The following is a 17358-nucleotide window of genomic DNA, read 5'->3' as shown; positions in this document are numbered from 1 at the left end:
CAAGTGATAGTCTTCTAGTGATCATTTAAGATGTATCACCTGGACAGCAGCTCTGAGTGAGGGATTGTGTGTAAACATGATGGGGGGGGTCGTATATTTAGGGAGCTAAGCTGGTGCAGGAGTGGAAAAGAGAATGGCCTTATAAATCCTGGGAAAATGTCAGTGTGCTTTTAGTTTAACTGTATTCTGGGGCTGAATACTTTTCTCATCTCTTAACAGTCCTATAACACTTGCTAAACTCTGTGTGTGTGTGTGTGTGTATTTTAATCATACTGTGCTTATAGGTAGTATAATGAATACTTTTTCCTTTTAGTGTTTACTCAGTGAATGTCTAAGATAAAGAAATCAAACCTTTTCAAACCTTAAGTTAGACTGCAGTTGGTATTACCTAAAATGTCAATTTCAATGTGGTTTTCTAGTTACCTATACGTCCCAGCAATAGTTAAGATAGAATTCACCGCTCCCACTGTAAACCTCGTAAAAGGGGTCTCTAGCCTTTGTCGATGGCGGATGACACAGAAGGGCACGGCACCCTCCCCCGCCTCCCCCGGAGGCCCCGGGGGCTGAGGGTCACTCACTGAGGAGCGGGGGAAGCCAGTTGACGTTGACCTCGCAGTGGGAGTCCAGGAACGTAAGGACCTCGCCTCTGGCCATGGACGCCCCCAGGAGTCGGGTCCGGATCAGCCCTTCCCTTTTCTTGGTGCGAACAATCCTCACTTTGGAAAACCGAGCCATGTATTCTTCCAACTTCTCCTTCAGGTGTTCTGGGAAGGAGGGAGAAGAACGGGTACAGAAAGAACACAGGACATTAGTTGTAGCATAATTACTCCCGGGCATCTGTGTGTGGAGAGCGTGAACGGTGAAGCCCGGCGGAAGCCCATCTTCTCCTCATTTCATCGCAAGGGGAAAGATGAGTAAGATTTCATGCCTAGAGGTCTCTATACCTTACAAGTTGCAGAATGCTCCACAGGATGCAAACGCCGCCCTTTGGACACTGACCCGCTGGCACTCCACCTTGTGGTTTCTGTGGACCAGGGGCCACCAGACTGCAGCCTCGCCAGCCTGCACCCAGGTGGGCATCCGCCCTGGGTCCCTGCTGGTGAAGTCAGGTGAACGTTCCAGCATATGGGCTCTTGCCAACAAGAGGGCCCTTTCTGGCAACGCTTTGCCTAGTGTTCTCTGTGTTGAAAATACTGCATGTAAAAACCACAGGAAAGAAAAAAATACCTCTCAAATCAACAGGAAGCAAACAGATTTTCCCTCCTGTGAGGCAATAGCAAACTGGCACGCAAGTTCAGCCCATGGCTCCTGATTTGAAGTGGAAAGTGACTGATTTGCTGTTACAATTAGATGTGAAGAGGGATAGGCAGATGAGATGCTACGTAATCACTGTGGGCTTAGGTCTTTAAGATTAGAAAACAAAAATTTGGAAATCTTTCTTTGCCTAATAAAAAACAAACAGCGGGAACAAAATCAAATCAGATAACTTATTTACAGACTAAAACACTTCCTACTGGCTGTGATAAAATGCATTAATCTCTCAGTTCTTTTTTCAAGCCAAATAAGTGTGTTTTGGTGGCTTGCTTTCTGTGGGATATATACTCGTCTCTGCTTTCAGTCTCCTGCACGTAAAACATTAGGAGGGCTCTCCTGGAGCTTCTAACAAGCATAGTCTAATATTAATTGAAACAGCATCTTAGCATGCTGTTTGTTCTGTAGGTTTCACTTTCAAACTTTCTCTGCGTGTTTGCATCAAGGACAGTATTATTATTGTCTCCTCCTATGATCTGTAACAATAGGGATTCATGGAAGGATTTATGATCTCTTTCCTGCTCTCCAATTTAACAGATGTCAGAATTACTCCGCAATGGAGTTTCTCTGCATGCAAGCGTTTACCCTTATTCCTTTTTTGGTGCGCCACATGGCACGTGGGATCTTAGTTCCCCGACCAGGGACCGAACCCGCACCCCCTGCATTGGGAGCGTGGAGTTCCAGCCACTGGACCGCCAGGACGTCCTTATCCTTGTTTTTATTGCTTCTGATTATTGGTGAAGTGATTAAAAAATTCTCAATTTCCTTTATTTTTCTTGACTGTCCTATAAATATGTTTTACCAATGGGTCAGTTAAAATATTTCACATTCTAATTTTTACCGTAAAAGAATGCTGGTGGGGTCTTCCAAAAGAATATTTTAGATCAAAATATGCCCCCCTCTATTTTGTTTTCCCTGTAATGAACAGAGATCTGCAGATCAGACTCTAGAGTGAAAAGTTTACAGGATTTGGAGTCAGGCCAGGCCTGGGTGGGAAGTCTGTGATGATGAAGGATGTGAGTAGGTGCTGCAAACTCCCTAAACCTGACTCGGGGGGAATTTTTGTCCTCTTAGAGGGTGGAGGAGGGTCAAGCTTTTGACTACAGACCTGAAAGTGCTCATTCAGTAAACATTTATTAAGCCAATAATTGGAGACCCCAGTAAGTCACTTGTACTTAGGAAGAGAGACAGCATTTCTTCTTCTTTTTTAAATATTTATTTATTGTCTGGCTGCATAGGGTCTTAGTTGCGGCACGTGGGATCTTTCGTTGTGGCATGTGGGTCATGGTGGTGCGTGGGCTTCTTTCTAGTTGTGGCTCACAGGCTCCAGAGCGCATGGGCTCTGTAGTTGTGGCGTGTGGGCTTAGTTGCCCCGTGGCATGTGGGATCTTAGTTCCCTGACCAGGGATCGAACTGGCGTCCCCTGCCTTGCAAGATGGATTCTTAACCACTGGACCACCAGGGAAGTCCTAGAAGCAGCATTTCTAAATAGCTGAAGGAATGCCTTAGAACGCTAAGTTTGAAAGATGAAAAATATAGACTTTTGTATTTCTCAGTGAGCTTTGGATAATTCACCGTCTTCCGTTTATTGCCAACTTAAAGCGAAACACTTTCGGCTAGCCATAAACGAGCTGGTATGAGTTGATGGCTGTGTGGTAGAGTCTCACCTAGGAGGCTGGCTGTCCCGTGTCTCTCTCTGCTTTGAGCCAGGAGTGCTGTGCCCCCTCCCTTTGGCTCTCTCCTCCCCTCTCCACTGTGTGCAAGCTCCAAGGAAGATTCCCAAGGGCTGTACAGCCCAGTGCCGCCTCTGAGGGAGCCTGGAGCTTACTGTCTTGTGAGGGAAATGAAGCAGAGGCCCGCCGTCCAGGTGTGCTATCAAAGATAAGTGATCGGTGATCCGTACGAGGGCTCTGTGGGTACCAGTTGTGAAAGGCCTGTGTTCTATTAGGACTTCGCACGGTAATCAATGTTTAGGAAAACTTTATAATCTCATTCCTGTAATGTATTCAGGCATTGAAATCCTTCTGTGTCACCAACATACCAACAAGAATCACTCTCTAAGTTTATGTGTAAATCAGTAGTTTGGACCACAGGACATACCGTCTTGTGGAAGCAGTGTCCCCGCAGTCGTAGGGGACTGAAAATAGATCATGCACATTGGCTAAACCCACCCAAACAGTGTTCTTCACTCTTTCTTTAAACCTCATGGTTCTTCTGTCAAACGTACCACTGTGGGTACCATCTCGACAATCGGAGTGCGTTCACTGCTTTCCTCTCTGACCCCTAAGGACTACAGGAGTCTCTTCTGGGGGAGAGGAAGATTAATTCTCTGGAGCTGCGTATGAGAAAGTGCTTCTTTCTAGAAGAGATTCGCCTCCCACGTGTCCCAAAGCAAGAAGCAGGGGGTTGTCGGTCACCCGCGAGGGATTGTCCCAACTTGGGATTTATGCTTCCACACTTTCTAGTTTATAGGAAACTCTCTGGAACTTGGTGGGAGCATCTCTACATGTTGCCTTTCCCTCTCTGTACACTTTCTGATTCCGTGTATTTTTCTTTTATCAAAGCCCATTTTCATGTACTAAAAGGACTGTCCGGTATGAATTCACTAATCTCAAGAGGTTTGACCCCAAAGTGAGTCCATTAAGTGTTCAAATCAACTCCTCTAATTTGAACTTTGCAGTAGTAATTAGGTTGCTTTGCCTCCGAATAATGTTCTAGTTGACTGCCCCTTGGAGGGGTCCGTTGTCTCTTAGTAGTTCAGTTGTAACATCTAATTAACCATAACTCACGATGAAGACGGGTATTTTCCATCTGATTAGCAAATTAGGCTCTCATACAAGGGAGTTCCTGGGGATGGTAGAGATGGCCTTAAATTAAAAGCAGTTTGCATTTCTGTTGTACGAACAGTTTTTAGATTCATTTCTAAAATATTATTCAAATGATTTTCAACATGATTTTGTATTTTAATTCAAGTACAGCATCTTTGAAGATCCCTTTTGAACTCATCTAATTTTAAAGAATAACGAGAATGTATGGTAGTTTTATAAAGCAGACATTTTGTTAAATAAATTTATATTTATTTATTTACGTCTTTATTTTGGCTGCATTGGGTCTTCGTTGCTGCACGGGCTTTCTCTAGGTGCGGCGAGCGAGGGCTACTCTTCGTTGTGGTGCACGGACTTCTCCTTGTGGTGGCTTCTCTTGTTGCAGAGCATGGGCTCTAGAGCGCAGGCTCAGTAGTTGTGGCACGTGGGCTCAGTAGTTGTGGCTTGCAGGCTCTAGAGCGCAGGCTCAGTAGTTGTGGTGCACGGGCTTAGTTGTTCTGTGGCATGTGGGATCTTCCCGGACCAGGGCTTGAACCCGTGTTCCCTGCATTGACAGGCGGATTCTTAACCACTGAGCCACCAGGGAAGTCCTAAAGCAGACATTTTTTTATTGACTAGGAAACATCCGTAGAACCATTAACTTTTTTTTTAGTTGGTGGCCCTAGACTAGCGGTGGGTATATTACTGTTAAAATCCACTGAGTGGTACCCTGATGACCTAGAAGAATTAATATAATTTCAAACACGACAATTTCTGCCCAAGGTTTATCGTATCACTGGGGGGTAATAATGAAATGATGAGTTTTACTCAAGTGAAATTTTGGTGTCTTGCTACCGTGAACATTAAATGTAGCAGTTTTCTGAATGTACTTTTCCTTTTTTTCTAGGGATTTCACTTACGCGCCACAAACTGACACTATATTTAGTATTTAGGGTAGCAACTAAGCACTAAAAAGTCACCTTCAGTGATTTTTAGTCCAGAGCCAAGGACATGAGTTGTAGACCGATTACTGGCTGGCCCTATGCCTTTGGTTAAGTCACTTCAATTTTCCTCACCTATGGAACGTGATGGGTTGATCTTAAATATTCCTTCCAGTTCTACGATTCTGTAATTTCTCTCGTCAAGTTTTACTTATGGCATAGATATTATCTATCAAGTATTTAGTTTTTCCTAAAAAACATCCTAATTGTTGGTCTTTTGGTGTTTCTTTGGGCTGCATGTCACTTTGGAAAGCAAGAGTCAAGTCAAAGTAAAGCTGACATGTATCAGACGTTTAGTCAAAAGGCAAATGCCAGGGTCTTATCTTTGGTCAGGACAGCATCTGTCTAATCTCCTGCAGCTCCCTGTCTATAAGACTGTCACTGATATCAAAATCATGACCTTGAAGCACTTTAAGTTCATCAGAGACCTAGATCCGTTCAATAAGTTATGCTTATTATATCAGAAAAATACAGCAGCAGAGTTTAGACAGCTTTCTAGTCTACTTTGAGAGAGTGTTCCCAAGGGGACAGGGAATCTAAGTGACCATCAGTTTTACAGTGCAAGGCCAGGGTGTCCCAAGTGGTGGACTCACCAAAGGCTGGACAAACAGCTGCCCTGGGTTCAGTGGCTGGAATTGTTGCCAAGTTCCTTCTATCTCCTTTGAATCCCCTAATTTAATCTCCAGGACAGAGCAAGAGGGGCAGGAGACCCTACTGATCTGGAGATACAAGTTTCTATATCTAAATACGTATTATAGAGCTGAAATTTCTTTGATGTTTATACGCTGGTGTTGGTAGATAGAATGTAGCAGAATATGGCCTTAAGAGCCTATAGAATATACGTTAGTTATTGTGGGTGATACCTGATGATGAAATGAAATGTGTTATAAACACACAGAAATATACATACCTTAAACCTTCCGGGTTCATCCTTTTACAACAAGAATATACTCTTAAGTATTCTGGGTAATCTGAGGTCTTATCACAGTGACAAGAAGTACTTCACAGTTAGAGACTGTAAGATATTCTTCCACTTCTCAATCTACTTGACACAGGCCGTGTGTATATTTTAATCCCAAGTGGCACTGTTAAGGATAACTGTCTACTTAGCAGTGTAGAGACATTTTCTATATTCTTTATACAGGAGAAATGTATGTCTCTAGTTAACTCCAGAAAGCTGTCAATCTCTTTACATCCTAGTTGACCACACTAAGTAGGTCCCTTTTCATAGCATTCAAATATAAGCATTTCATATTATCTCTAGAGCACAAAAAATTCAACCAAGAAAGTATTAGAATTGCTGGAACTGTATCTAATTGCTTCTATTATGATTTCAACTGATTTCTGTTTCCAAATGTCTTATTTTCTATTCTTTTAATGTACAAAGCATCTTGAGTCATTTGGGAAATAGCTGGGACACTAAACTTAAATAAATAGACAACATATATTCCAGCTAATATTAAAAAAAAGAAGAGATAGAATGTCACCCTTTACAACCCCTAATGAGCTAATGGATCAAGCTAACATCACAAAAGGAGCCAGATCACCTGTTCTGTGCTTCCTGATGAGGGAACACATCACTGCCTATGAAGCATTCTTAGCAAAGTGCTGAATCTGAATTCGGTCATGCCTATAGAACTAACTACCAACTTATAGGAAATAAAGGATCGATGAATACGTGAAATGGTGCATCTGGGAGATAATCAGCAAAATCTAAACTATAGAGATTTCTCCAGGGCGAATGGCTTGATTTCTTCAACAAATAAATTAGAAGAAGAAGAAGAAAAAAGAAACGGAAAGAGAATCCTAAAGATTAAAAGACACTTAAGAGGGCTTCCCTGGTGGCGCAGTGGTGGAGAGGCTGCCTGCCGATGCAGGGGACGCGGGTTCGTGCCCCGGTCCGGGAAGATCCCACGGGCCGCGGAGCGGCTGGGCCCGTGAGCCATGACCGCTGAGCCTGCACGTCCGGAGCCTGTGCTCCGCAGCAGGAGAGGCCACAACAGTGAGAGGCCTGCGTACCGCAAAACAAACAAACAAACAAACAAAAAACTCAGAGGTCTTTTCTTTGAAATATTTTTGCTGAGTATTTTGAACTCACCACAGATTGATCCATTTTAATACAATGGAAACATTTCTGTAGAAACATTTCTACTTTTAATAATTCAGTAGTTTTATTTTATTTTAAACATCCTGTGTATTGCAAGGAATAGGTCATATAGTTTATAAGTTTTCATTTGCACCACATACATGATAATTTAGTCTAAATGCACAAATGTAGAAGTCTTACCATCAATATTACGAAAAGTCATTGGTTCAGTGTTATACTATTTGACCCTGTAAATATTTAAGAATTTTGCCAAAATAGTGTTAGGCTTTAGTCTGTAAATATTAGAGAATAGTTTACTTCTAGAAAAACATTACACATAATGCACTCTTTTAAATAAAAAACCCTATATAAATATCAGTTGAATTATCAGTGTTGACATAGGAGAAAATAATCTCTAAGCTCATCTAGATCACCTCTTCCTTTCACCTATTTAGTTTTTTTTTTAATTGTGGTGAAATGCACATAACATAAAATTTACCATTTTAACTATTTTTAGTATACAGCTGAGTCAGTAGTGTTAAGTATTATATAATCAAAATGGTTGTGCAGTTGTGCTACAGACTGTTTGATCTTGCAAAGTAAAACTCTTATAACCGTTAAATAAGTCCCATTTCCCCCTCTCCCCAGCCCTTGGAAACCACCATTCTACTTTCTGTTTCTATGAGTGTGACTGCTCTAGGACCTCATGTAAGTGGAATTATACAGTATTTGTCATTTTTATTATTGGCTTATTTCACTCAACATAATGTTCTCAAGGTTCACCCATGTTGTAGCCTGTGTCAGAGTTTCCCTCCTTTTTGAAGATGAATAATATTCCATTGTATGTATAGATCCCATTTTCTTTATCCATTCATTAATTGGCATTTGGGTTGTTTCTGTCTTCTGGCTATAGTGAATAATGCAGCTATGGGTATAGGTGTACAAATGTCTTTACAAGACCCTGCTTTCAATTCTTTTGGATATATACACCCAAAATGGAATGGCTGGAGCATGCGGTAATGCTATTTTCAATTTTTTGAGGAATCACCACACTGTCTTCCAGAGCAATTGCACCATTTTCCATTCCCACCAGCAATGCACAGGGTACTTATTCAATTTTAAAGCCCTTGTGATCTTTTTGGTAAAATGTATATTTAAATAAATCCTGTTTTAGTTGAATGTGGAGGAGAACTCTAGCCGAAGTCTTGAGAATGACCAGAAAATTCCCCAGTGACTCTTCCTAATTCACCGAATATCAAATATTCTATAAAGAAAGAAAAATCTGAGTACCGACAATGACAAATACTTCCAATGTAGAATACACCAGCTCTCAAATTAAGAACGGAGCACAGATGCCAGTTTCAGGACTAAAATTGTTCAAGAAAAGCCTCCAGCACATGTTTCTTTTTTCCTCACTGTAATATAGACTGATCAAGAACACCTTATTTGAAAACATCCTAGTTCCCAGTCTAAACACTCCTTGTGGTTTAGAGTAAACAACATCTGATTACAGGCGTCTATGCCAGTTCCTCTCTGCACTATGCCTGCCTCTTCCAGCCTCAGGCATGAGGCCTGCAGGCTCCATCACGGACCCCCAGAGCCCTGCCCTCTCTCAGCCTGAATTATCAGTTCTATACTTTGTACTTAATTATCTTAGTTAGTCTCCTCATATTTACCAATATATCTATCTTCTCATTCTTCCCAGAGAAGTCACTACTTATCTTTCAATGATTCCTTTAATGTGTAAGCCTGTCAGAAATGCACATTTTATAAGATAATTTGTCTTGAGACATAAGAGGCTTTAAAAAATAAATTTAACCAAGAAAAAAACATCAAAAGGACCAGTATATTTATGCTTTTTCTCCTCTAAAGCCCTTAAGGATAAAAGTCCTATTCATAAATTTCACACTTTTCCAACTACTTCAACAACTTCTTAATATATTGTGCTGGACGCCAGGTTATGTGATTTTAAGCTGATTGTTTTTGGATTCCAACATTAATGCCACTGCTAACTATTGATTTATTTGTACCTTCACACACATTCATACCTTGGAATAAGCAGTGTTTTGTGAGCTGGTTTGACTCCTAGCGACCATCTTAAAAATTGGGACTAAGTGAGTTTTTCCCATCAAAATAATGATTTTTCTGTAACTTGTTTTCCTAAGACAAAATCAAGTCAAGAAATACAAACTCTGGGCATAAAGAATTCCAAGGTCATATGAGTCCATCAACAAGGCTAGTAACAGGGTGACATCACAGCCTCCCAGTGAAATCAAATGCTGCTTGTATCAAACCAGCAAGCTACACAAGATCACCTTTGGATCCACACCATTTGGATCCAGTCATTTTTTCTTAAAAAGCAAACCCGACTTCCCTGGTGGCGCAGTGGTTGAGAGTCCACCTGCCGATGCAGGGGACACGGGTTCGTGCCCCGGTCCAGGGGGGATCCCACGTGCCGCGGAGAGGCTGGGCCCATAAGCCATGGCCGCTGGGCCTGCGCGTCCGGAGCCTGTGCTCCGCAACGGGAGAGGCCACAACAGTGAGAGGCCCGCGTACCGCAAAAAAAAAAAAAAAAAAAAAAAGCAAACCCGAAACACTGCAATATCCCTTTTCCTAAAAAGCAAACCTTCTTTGACCCGCACCCTCCTCCAGCTTTGGGATTTGAAAATTCATTTACGGAATTTTTAGAAAACTCAAAGTTATAAAAAACCAAAGCTGGGATGCCTGAGAAAGGGAGAAATTGATCTTCAGCAAGTGAAAAAGCATAAAATTCAGGCAGAACAAAAAACGAAGACAAACTATAAGATGCCGTACACCAGCACAGATATCAAATGGGAGAAACAGAATCTCTGCCCTTTTGCAAGGACTTTCAATTCTGCATTTCTCTGGAGTTGAAGCAAACCTAGTGTCTTTCACACGTACGTGCTACAAGCCGTTTTGTTTTTCTTTCGTTTCTCTGGAGCATCTATTGGAATTACTGGGTGGGAATGTTATGTGGGTAGAGTTATAGGGACCAGTAATCTCAAATTAGCATTTGTGTGAGTGATTGAATACTGCCACCCAATAACTGCCCAAAGGGCCATAAAAACCTCTGGGGTTTGGCTTGACTTCACAATAAATAAAGACAAATTGGAAAGAATCCCTCTAAACAGTTCGTGTGAGAAAAATGCTATGTCAAAATTTCAATTTAGATGAGGCGAGAGCTAAATTAAATATCTGGAAATTGGTCCTGTTCCCAAGGCTACCGAAACTCCCAGCGCCTCACAATATTCTTGTACTGCAGTATAGGAGGAGACATGCAGGAAATGAGCTGTCTGCCCTTGTTGAGGAAAATTGACTTGCTAAAGGTACGTCCTCCCAAGGCATTGCTCCATTTCTTGATAATACTATTAAAGAGTGAAAAGGAGAGGGACCATAGAAGATATTGTCTTGGCTCAAAATTGAAAAAAGAAAATATAAAGAGGACCAAAAATGTGTCTCATGTCCTTGAATGAAAAGAACCAATAGAATAAGTAGCAAAATATGACAAAGGAATATATAGAAATAATAATAATATCTATATTTATTGAGTGCTTGTAATTTCTGAGATATATTCATGTGCTAATTTATTACATCCTCATTTTACAGATGAGAAAAATGATACTCATTTGCAGATGAGGAAAATGAGGGTCAGAAAGGTTAAGAAATTTGCCCAAGATCATACAGTAAAGGGAGTCTGAAATATTTTAAGTACTCAATAAATGTCAGTGATTACATGTCAGGAGGAAAAGAAAAACTTGAACCCAAATGTATTCATTAGGAATCTTTTAAGTATAGGGAATTTAATGCAGTGAATTAAGTATTTATAGTAATATATATATATAATTATTATAGGAGACCTGGAAAGTTTAGGAAAGTGGAAGGAAGAGGAAAAAAATCAATAAGAATTATACCACTAAAAGTCAATCACTGAATAAGTCAGACAGAGAAAGAAAAATACTGGGTGGTATCACTTATATGTGAAATTAAAAAAAAAAAAGTCAAATTCATAGAAACAGTAGAAAAGTGGTTGCCAGGGCCGGGGAATAGGGAGAGGTTGGTAAAAGGGTAGAAACTTTAGTTATAGGCTGAATGCGGTCTGAGGATCTAACGTAGAACATGGTGACCGTAATTGGTAACAGTGCGTTGTGTGATTGAAATTGCTAAGAAGGTAGAACTGAAATGTTCTCACCAAATATATATATATGATGATGATGTGTTTAAGTTGACATGTACGTTCATCAAATCATCATGTTTTACACTTTAAATATCTTACAATTTTATTTGTCAATTATACCGCAATAAAGCTGAGAAAAAAGCCCATCATTGCTTACATTTTCCTTTACCTTTTATGCTTCTATTTAGAGCCTACATGTTCTTTTAAAACTAAGGTTGAAATTTTCCATGTCATTACCTTGAAATATTATTTCAAATGTGGAGTAATTTTGCCTTATTGTTGATTTAGGTTGTTTACATGATTACAGCTATGACTATTAGATATAATATATAATGAATATTTTGTGACTAAGTGTTTTCTGAATCTACAATTTTCCTTAAGAGAGATCCCAAGAGCTGAAACCAGTGCATCATAGGGTAGGAGGCTGTTGAGGTGAAAGGCTGTATAAAATATCTAATTAGAAAAGGTTGAAACTCTGTCTTCATTGGCTGTGGAAGCCAAGGAGCTTGGAGGGGGCAAGGGGACTTGAATGGCCGTAAAATGCATTCTCTTCTTTATTGAAGGAGAACTGAGGCCACCTCTCACCATCAAATGGCCAAACTGTCAGCACCTCCCCCTTGTCTGCCGATGAAGGGAATGAACTGTCCGTGCAGTCCTGTCACACCACCCTCTCCGCTTGTGCCCTTGATCCCACCTTCCTCATCTGCCCACAGACGTGCTCCTGTAGCGGTCCCGTCTCTTCCTTGCGTCTTCATGTTTGGTCCTCTACTGAGTCATTCCATCTCGAAGCCAAAACACTGCCATATCCCTTTTCTTAAAAAGCAAACCCAAAAACACTGCAATATCCCTTTTCCTAAAAAGCAAACCTTCTTTGACCCGCACCCTCCTCCAGCTTCTGCTCGCTCATCAGCTCCACGTTTCAGCAGGATTTGGGGAGGGAATCGTCTAGATTTGCATCTCTAGACAACTTCATCTTCTCCCATTCTCTCCAAATCCACGCCTTTTGTTCATTCATTCAAGATGGTCATGGGATGCGTAAGCATAGCATTGTGCTAGAGCCCATGCTCTTTTACCCTTTGAAACAGGAATTTTTTTTTTCAGAGGGATTCCTCTGCTAAGATAAAGACTCAGGGTAAAAGGGATGTGATGTGAACACTGGCTGAGAAGGTAGAGTAGGAAAGGACAGAGGGAGTTGTTACCAAGGAAATAATTTTGAAATTCACTGACAGAAGAGAAAGTGGGTTCAGAGGCTTACAAGTCTGATTGTGAGCAGGAAGTACTCTGTGTGCACCTGCAGGGTGAGTTCTAAGATTCCTACTTTTCGGATAGAGCCAAGAAGGCGGGGGTCATGAGTAAAGATCTGGTTCCTGGAAAAAGTCTGAAGTGGTGAGAGGCCCTTGCTTGAGTAATTGAAAGCTAAACTGGACCGAGCACTATGAAGTTTCATGTGGCAATCCTCTCCAGGGAATGGGGGAAATGATCCAACAGGTCTTTTCCATCTTTGCTTTCTGTGACCTCTGGCTGTAAACATCACTTTCCCTCGTTATGTCAAAATGAATTGCCTGTTTACCACTGAACTCTAGAAAGCGCTTTTTCTCCGTAGGCAAGACAACAACCTAGCATTTACTACCTGCACTTCATTTCGGCTTAATCAGTGTGCCAAGGAGTCATTTTCAAATGGGTGATATTAGTTCCAGGATAGTTTGCTTATTTGCTGGGTACATGGTTCCCCTTCCTGGTTGAGCCAGAGCTCCCCCAAATTTTAGAAGATATTCCGAGGACAATGTAAGGTATATTTGCAAACTGGGAAGTCAAATGAAATGACATGGCCTTTAGATGGCCAACAACCTCCAGGGCAGGGTCATTTATTAGTACTGGCATCTGCTCAGTTTCCATAACAAGGAAAAGTGAAAAACACTAGATGACTGCATTTGTATTCTACAGTATTGCATATATTTCTTTTTCTCACGCGGGCAGAAGGAATAGAAATTGTTTAAATTTCTTACCAAGAAATAAATAAACGGTGTATCTTGGGAGTTTTATACATATATGTACACACACATGTACATACATAGATACGTATGTGTATCTATCACTCAGTCCCTAAGAAGAGATGAAAGGTGCCTCATTTGTAATTTATTCGAAAAAATCACTGTTTCCTACCCAGTCTTGATTAAATGAGGCGATAAATCGTATGTCTGGAACCTGCCAAGTGCCTGCCAAGGCACAGGTTGGCTCAGAAATTAACGAGGACAGAATTGTGGAGTTTTATAGTCTGTCACTTGTGTGACAAGTAATGATAAAGGGCAGCGGTCTTCTCTACTGATAGGCCGGCCACATATTTTCCTACTGTAATTCTTTTGTTTGGCCCTGTTTATCTTCATTGAAATGGGCTGTATCTCCTTGAGCTCCGGCAACGTTATATATTTTCCCTACTAATGATGTGTCTCCATGGTCCCAGGGTTATTTTCAACACTTGATGAAGTTCACCCATGGAGGGACCGCAATCAGTCAGTGTGCTGCAGATGGTGCCGGACAGGACGTTGATTTTTCCCTCTCTCAGTGGACAGACAAGCCCTGCGTTGTTAGCGTTACCAAGGCTCCACTCCCGGGAGAGAGTTGTTTTTCCCCAGTGACTTTGTAAGGATCATTTAGCCTGCAAATTCTGCCTGTCTCTCAAAATTTGTGTTAGACCACATCCCTGGTTTCGAATCTGAGACTACTCTTTCTGCCTATTGCATGAAGATGAGAATAAACTAGGACAAATGATAAGCTGTTAAACATTCATTGATACAATTAAAAATTAACAAGTTAAGGGCAGCGCTAGAGACGCCATGCCGCTCTTTGAACGATCCATGAACAAATAAAATGTAACACAAAGGTGGTGCAAGGCAGCGATACAGTGAATGTTGGGGGCACAGGGCACAGCCCTCAGAGTTGTGTAGCTCACAATTTCAGCAGGACATAGTAACATTTCAGATGGGAAGATGAGTAATGTCAGAATAGGGCTTATTTATTGAAGGTGTTTGGTATAGATGGTATAAAGATTCTGAAAGGCAGGATCCTGGAACTTGGATGAGTAAGATTTACAGAGATGAAGAGGGGAAAGGGAAGGCCAAGTTTTGGGAAGGACAAAGCCAGGACATAAGCCATCCTGAGAAGGTCCTTTATTATAGAAACACACCCCGAAATGAAACAACCGACCAACCAACCAACCAATCAAATAACAACCCCTGCTTGGGTAGATCCTTGCAAAAAAATACCAAACTATGAAATTACGTGAAACCAGAGGAAACCAAAAACACTAAAACAAACTGTAATCTGCATCTTCTCTTATTTTTCCCTTTAGTGACTATAATTTCTTAAATGTTTTCATTTGCATATTGATATTTGGGGGGGGGGCTGGGTAATACACGCATAGGCAAAATGTTTAATACAAAAGGGTATATTTTGAAAAATAAACCCCATCTCATACCCTCAGTACTCTATTATTCCTTACCAGAAATAACCCCTTTTGCTAGTTTATATATATTTCTGGGATATTTTAACCGTATGGAATTATATATACATAAGTGTGTGTATATTGTATACATTTAATGTGTAATATATTTATATGTATGAATGAATTTCTACTATATATTTACACACATATAATTCTATATGCTTAAAATATATATTTTTAAATTGATTATATATACATAAATGAATTTCTATCATAGTCTGTTAAACTCTAAGGGGATTTCTTTTGAAAATCCGGCGCTACGTTGTACCACTGGCCATAGAAATACCCTTCATTTATTTATGTTCATTTTGTCCTAAGAAATAGTTTCTTTTTCCACCATATGGTTCTGGTGAATTCTCGTGAAATCTAACTAAAAGTCATCACTAGAAGCATAATGAAATGTCTCAGGTGGTTCTGATATTGTCAAGTTGTTCTGGGAGAGGCACCACCATGATAAACAACACCAGTCCTAGCGCCTGGGACTTGTACCATTTGCTTCTGGGATCTTTCGACCAAATCACACGGACAGGAGCTTGTCATGGTTTCTAACAAAAACGAACTCTTAGTGAAATGTCAAGAGTAGATAGTAGTGTAGCAGAATCCAAAGTGCCTTTTTATGTAAGTCTAGAGCCAAATCTGAATGGGGACGAAAAAGGCAGATCATGAAGTATTGAATTCGAATACTTGTGGCCATGTTATGTGAAATAACGTGTTCAGAAAGATGCCCAGAAGTTCTGTTGGGCAGCCTTCTCCGACAATGAATTTTGAGTAAACTTTAGGGTCACAAATAGATATTAACGTTTTTTTTTTGGAAAAGGAACAGAGACTTAAACTAGTTCAAGCAAAAGGCGTATTTCATGGAACCCAAAAGCAGGAAGTGTAGCTGGGTTGCCCTAAAATTTAGATTAATTTTACAGATTAGGAAACGAGGGCTTATAGAGGATAAACAACTGGCCCAACTGTAGTCCACATCAAAGTCAGTATCCTTTCCCGTACACTGAGACAGGATAAAACAATCTAAGGACAAAATATTGAAACAAGGTTCCTTATTATTTTTTATCTAATTGACTTTATTCAGTGATTCATGAATCCGGCAGCATCCTATCTAAAAGCTAGAAGAGTCCCCCCAAATTTCCTTATTGCTGAAAACACTTTTCTTGGCTACACTCGTATTTCTCCAACATACGATGAGTAGCACTTCTCCAGTTCCTGCATTTTAATGTAGTGTTTCGAAAGGAACAGAGAAGTAATTCTGTATCTCTTCTCTGCTCCACTGACCTCTGCTTAAGAACTGCTCTTGCCATATTTGTTGGTTTACAGTTGTTGGGTGAGTTACATTTACAGTGTAATTGCTGGTTTACACATCCATCACTACCAACTAGTCCATAAGTGCTTAGCATAATGTTTAGACTTAGAGGATGATTTTTAATGGAAGTAAAATTGAATTATAGTAGCCTCTTCTCCGTATGAGAGGCAAATCTTTTTTTCTCTTTTGTTGTAGTTAAGATGTGGAGGGCTTGCCTGGTGGCGCAGTGGTTGAGAGTCCGCCTGCCGATGCAGGGGACCCGGGTTCGTGCCCCGGTCTGGGAAGATCCCACATGCTGTGGAACGGCTGGGCCCATGAGCCATGGCCACTGGGCCTGCGCGTCCGGAGCCTGTGCTCCGCAACGGGAGAGGCCACAGCAGTGAGAGGCCCACGTACCGCAAAAAAAAAAAAAAGATGTGGAAAGACATTGTGATTTGAAGGAAGAGTGACAGAGAAAGACGGGTATCACATGACATCACTTATATGTGGAATCTAAGAAAATGATACAAATGGACTTATTTACAAAACAGAAATAGACTCATAGACATAGAAAACAAATTTACGGTTACCAAAGGGGAAAGGTAGTGGAGAGGGATAAATTAGGAATTTGGGATTAACATATATACACTACTATATATAAAATAAACAACAATGACCTACTGTATAGCACAGGGAACTCTACTCAATATTCTGTAATAACCTATTTGGGAAAATAATCTGAAAAAGAATGGTGATATATATATATATATATATATATATATATATATATATATGACTGATTCACTTTGCTGTACACCTGAAACTAACACAACATTGTAAATCAACTATACTCCAATATAAAATAAAAATTAAAAAAAATGATTAGTAGTGTTTCTAGGGTGGGCCCCTTGTTCATTAGGCATTAGTCTGAAATGCAGTCAAGGGCGAGGTGGTGGTAGATGCTGAATGCCAAGTTCATTAAAGAATTTATCTGGTGCATAATAGGGAACCAGCCATGAGTTCTAAGCAGCATTCTTCTTGTAGTACTGTAGACAAAAAGGTGAGTGGTAACAATTTGAAGAAACAATCAGCACATATAAGGAGTCAGAGAACTTTTGCTTATGAAAGGAGCTGTCTCCATCATTTGTAGCAAGGTTAACAAGATCCAGAGAGA

General features: G+C 40.6%; 2 protein-coding genes across 6 annotated transcripts in view; one reads left to right on the top strand and one right to left on the bottom strand.

Moving 5' to 3' along the window:
• The window catches only part of GALNTL6 (polypeptide N-acetylgalactosaminyltransferase like 6), a gene marked incomplete at its 3' end in the record, with an annotated part of 1147279 nt that overhangs the window by 200233 nt on the left and 929688 nt on the right, over positions 1 to 17358 (bottom strand). Inside the window, exon 5 of the mRNA XM_079925494.1 lies at positions 579 to 764. Within this exon, the coding sequence (XP_079781620.1) occupies positions 579 to 764 (186 nt within the window). The remainder of the gene's footprint in view (positions 1 to 578; positions 765 to 17358) is intronic.
• Positions 1 to 17358, top strand: part of LOC307188427 (uncharacterized protein) — a 262819-nt gene that overhangs the window by 168621 nt on the left and 76840 nt on the right. The window lies entirely within an intron of this gene.

The sequence above is a fragment of the Stenella coeruleoalba genome, assembly GCF_951394435.1.
Source record: "Stenella coeruleoalba genome assembly, chromosome: 7".
In the NCBI taxonomy this organism is placed as follows: Eukaryota; Metazoa; Chordata; class Mammalia; order Artiodactyla; family Delphinidae; genus Stenella; species Stenella coeruleoalba.
Note: the sequence above shows the minus strand (reverse complement) of the source record. Positions and strands in the feature narration are given on the sequence as shown.